Source organism: Atta colombica, unplaced genomic scaffold, assembly GCF_001594045.1.
Source record: "Atta colombica isolate Treedump-2 unplaced genomic scaffold, Acol1.0 scaffold120, whole genome shotgun sequence".
In the NCBI taxonomy this organism is placed as follows: domain Eukaryota; kingdom Metazoa; phylum Arthropoda; class Insecta; order Hymenoptera; family Formicidae; genus Atta; species Atta colombica.
Window position 1 is genome coordinate 1488025 of NW_017259207.1, and position 4807 is coordinate 1492831.

The 4807-nt window shown below is 29.7% G+C and overlaps 1 protein-coding gene across 1 annotated transcript in view; it reads right to left on the reverse strand.

Annotated features, from left to right (window-relative positions):
* Positions 1-1701: 1701 nt before the first annotated feature.
* LOC108694591 overlaps positions 1702-4807 on the reverse strand; it is a 6153-nt gene continuing 3047 nt past the window's right edge. Inside the window, exons 9-13 of the mRNA XM_018204170.1 lie at positions 4149-4346; positions 3468-4067; positions 3259-3391; positions 2963-3185; positions 1702-2886 (exon numbers count right to left, since the gene is read on the reverse strand). Coding sequence (XP_018059659.1) covers positions 2305-2886; positions 2963-3185; positions 3259-3391; positions 3468-4067; positions 4149-4346 — 1736 coding nt within the window. The 3' untranslated portion in view covers positions 1702-2304. The remainder of the gene's footprint in view (positions 2887-2962; positions 3186-3258; positions 3392-3467; positions 4068-4148; positions 4347-4807) is intronic.

Sequence of the window (4807 nt, forward strand, 5' to 3'; positions counted from 1 at the left end):
AAAAATCCGATTTCTTCTTATTAATACAAGAGTCATATATCATTTTTTCCTTTTTAAATAACTCATTGTCAATTTCAGTCAATTACTCTGATCAATGTTGAAATCAATATTCAATGTGTCATAACAATGTACAATGTGTCATAGTACTTATTATTAACGATAAATTTACGAAGATATCTGTATTTATATATACTTTTTTAAATATATTTCTATCAAAAGCGCAATAAAATTAAGTAAAAAAAATACCTCAAATGTTTAATATTCAGGCAATAATATATGTTTAACTCTGGCTGTGTATATATTTTTTTAAAATAATTAGCTATAAATTTTAAATGCAATGTGTAAATAACGCATAATCATAAGAGACTATACTACTTTATGTATAATTTATATGAATTAGAGAATTATATTAAATAAATACAATATATTGTAATTATATTTCTATATTTTTATTTCACGAGTATATCTACTCAACCTGTTAGGAATTAAGAAATTTTGATGTCATATATATATCGAAAAAATCACAAAAATATAAATTTAAACTAAGCACATTTTTCTACCTTATACATTTGTAAAACAAAATTTTTAATAAATACTCTAAGAATATTAACTTCAAATATTTGAAAATTTAAGGAGATTTATCAATACTACTTTTAATATAAAAATGAATGGAATAATTATATTTTAAAATCTGTACCGTACTTCGCATGGAAGTTTATCGAGTAATTTTTATATCAACAACTCAATTCTTAATATCGCCAAAATTATTAGAACATATCTTCATAAAAGATAGTGAATTAAAATTTTCTTTTGAAAAATTATTTGCAAAAGTTAAATCAAATTAAAATAAATTGTAAATTTGAATATCAGTTTTTGATATTAAAATATAGTGTATATAAGATAAAACAACTTATTTTAGGAGAGCACGAAATAAATCATGAATAGCTCATACTACCTTTTGATGAAATATTTTTTTTCTATTAAGATTAAATTTTCAAAAATACCTCAAAAATGAGTATAAATTTCAGTCGTATTTATCTCCGTTTATTTATTCCAACTTCAAATTGATTGAGAATAAAGATATGGAGATTCAATTATATATATAGAATAATATGCTGCAGAGCTGATATATAATATTAATTTATTAAGCTCACGTATGTGTGCGTAGATTGCAGAATATGAAATTATTCAATCTATAATTGAGTATTTATCGCACATACTTATATCAATAATGATGAAACCGATAATTTCAAAAATGCAGTTACATTTTCAATCATGCTATTTAACGATGTAATAGGTTAAAATGAATGCGCTTTATTTTATTTCATAACATTAAGTAATTTCTATATAACAATTTTCTTTCAAATATCTACAATGTATCTAAATGTAAAAGGTATTCTATATTGACTAGATTCAAAACATATTTTCTTTTTGCTAATCTTTCTCAATACTTTAATATATCTATTGTATATTAAAAGTAATGCTTCTTTGCATATAAATAAATTAATGAATAAATAAATTAATAAATACGAAATTTTACGCGAAAGAGAGCTAGAAACTGATAAAGTAGAGAGAGCTATATTTCATTATATATATATATAATATAATCATAAGTATAATCATAATATAAATATATATTTATTGTATGTTTTAATTAAAAAAAAAAAATTGTTCTTAAAATATGAAATATAATTTCCTGGCATGGAATAATATAAAATTATTCTATTGAGGTAAGAAAGTAGCAAATAAATTAAGTGGAATGGTTTTTTACGGAAACTATTCTCTAATGGCCAGTTCGATAAACTTTATGATGTATGTATATTTGTATGATGTATATTTTATGCTGTATGTATGTTTGTATGATGTATGTTTTATGCGATCATTATGTATTACCGTCATAATCGGACGGAAAATTTCTGAGATTCCTTATGATATACACAAATACACAATGCGAATGTTTTTCACAGAATATATGTATAATCTAAACAAATGTTGCACAAGCTGACAAACGTTGTATATTCAATAATATAATTTCGCTGCTATTATTTATACTGTACTGCTCATATCAATCAATCTGTTTTACTTAAGCTACATAGATACTTTGTTCGATCAGAATGGCAGCTTGTTGTGATCGAAGTATCTTTTTTGTAATAAAACGGTTCACGATTAAAATTAAATCCCGTTTTATAATATTGTTACAAATAGAATTATTTTTTATTTACAGTGAGCATTTTTTTCATTTTCTCTCGCTTCGTACGGTTACTCACAAGGCATTTGGCGGAATTCAATTCGACAATGTCAAATCTAGCAGACTTCCTTGTCGTCCCCATTAACCGCATTATCCGCGCAGTTTTCATAAGCATTTTCTCCATTTTCCGTTTCAATCAAATTATGCAGCTCCTTACACAGCATTTCCTCGCATACTTCACTATCAATTGTCGCATTCTCGATTATATTTTCATAGTTGTCCGTCTCGTTCTCAACTGCTTGTTTGAGGTCAGATTCTATTATCTCTTCGCAACTCTTGAACATCTCGGGATTCTCGTTTAAAGTCAATATTTCGGGATTTTCATTTGAATTCAAAATATCTGTATTGACTTCGTCATCCGTCGTGTCAGTAGATTGTGACACTTTTTTCAGCACGCTATCTACTAAATTCGATGCAAAACTCTTGTTCTCGTTTCCCTCATGTATCGTTTGATGTATCGGCAGACTTTGCGGTCTATTAGGACGTCCATAAGGAAACGTATTTTCTTCACCTGCTGGCGTATGCACGGCAGATATTTCCGTTTGAGTGGCGACGCCATTATCGACAAGAGCAGGTTTTGGCTTCATGCTGGACATGCAACGTTTTATCTCGGTCATCGAGTCTTGCAATTGTTGAACCTAATAAAAAAAGATTTTTAAATAAAAAAATTTTACTTTCCTTTGGCAAAATACAGAAATCTTTCCTAAAACTTACCTGGGTATGAAGCAGATTGCACGTTTGCGCGAGATTATTTACTACATCCGCATTCGGTTGCAGGGTATTGTCCGTATCACTGAAAGTATTTTCTCGATTACCGCCTGGTTGTAAACTGACTACTTTCTTCCACAATGCATTAATCGCTTGCATTTGCAATAATTGTAACTTATGTTCGCTTTCGAGGGCGGTTCTCGTGGCTTCCATATCTGTCGATAATTTCCTGTAAATATTTTATATGTGTACATTTTTTTTATTCGGTAAATAAATTATGCACGAAAGAATTGAAATCTTACTGGATGTATTTATTTGTTCTTATCATATCAATCGTTTTTAATATATTAGTAGCTTTATTATTAAGATTTCTTGTATGGTAGCCTCGCCACATTCTTTGAATACAGATAGCAGCCTTCTCTGTTTGATCTTGATCTGCAAGAATATATCCATTCAATATAGATGAAATGTTTTATCAATATACTTGCACTTAATATTTTTAATGTTTTACCTTTGTTACTGTCTTCTTGTCTTCTTTGAATAGCTCTATGACGAATGCTATCCAATTTCGCTTGACAAACTTCACTATCCTCGTCGCTGCTCTGAATTCCAGCATCGCCGTCTCTCTCATCTTTGTTCAAATTGCTTTTAAGTCTCTCATTCGCGCTCTTCGGTCGCTGTATATTTCTAGCTAAATTAGGACTCTTCGTGCTTCTCTTCGCGGGCAAAGTCTTGCTTTGAACGTAATTATTAATCTTCACACTGTATGGACATTTACTATTAGCATATGTCACGATCGGTTTCGCTATATTTGGTCTCATGACGCTGCAATTTGTCGCGGAACTACTTTTCATAAGCGCGTTCATTTTTATACAGCTTAGATTCGTTTTTGCCATTGGATTTACGGTGTTTATGATCGGAATTGCCTTTCCATCGCCGTCCATGGATGGTTTACTAGGTATTGTGACTTGACAGGGAGAGCTTAATTTACTTGATGTGGGAGTTTTCGGTAAAATTCGCGAAAGGCCAGACGGTGGACGAAAATCTGGACTCATCAGAGACTCTGGTACTGGTACTAGTTTTGTAGCCGCTTGCAGAGGACTTGATGTCTCTGGATAAAATATCTTTTGTCGTAATCTAATTCCATTTAATCTAACCCATCTCCATTTAATCAATTGTATAACTGTTTTACCTTCCATGTCTTGCAAACTATTGTTTGATGTTTTATTGTTCAATGCCATACCAGTTAACATATTAGGATCTAAACTTTGGGTCATCAGATTCGACTCACTGCTCAATAAACCATGACACGAAGAAACCATAGCTTCAGTATGACAGCTGGATACCATTCGGTCTGGCGATTTCATTTTCAAGGAGTTTCTTGAGGAAGCTGACAAAATATTGTTTGACACTATAGTCAACGTTTATTGTGCAATAAATGAAATTTTATTATATTTGTAAAATTTATTTGTTTGGATAATTTCTGATGCTAGCACTGCTAGCAAAAACATGCACAAATAATATACATATAGTCTACTAATCGAAATTAAATGCTATTTAAAAAAAGAAACGTGAATCTTTTCAAATCGTCCTATACTAATATGCTAAATCTTCTAAATATAGCGCCTTCATGTTGATATTTTTACTGCTTCATTGGCCAATGGTCGTTTGCACTATAAGCCTAAGGAAGCAACTGCTTAAAAAGTACTATGCATGAGACTATAGACATGTGCATGAATCCAGATCAATTAATTCTTATATGTTTCAATCATATAATAAATAATTAAATAATAGATTTGTTAAAAGTGATATAGGAAAAATAAAATATAATAAAAATATAAAAATATTTAT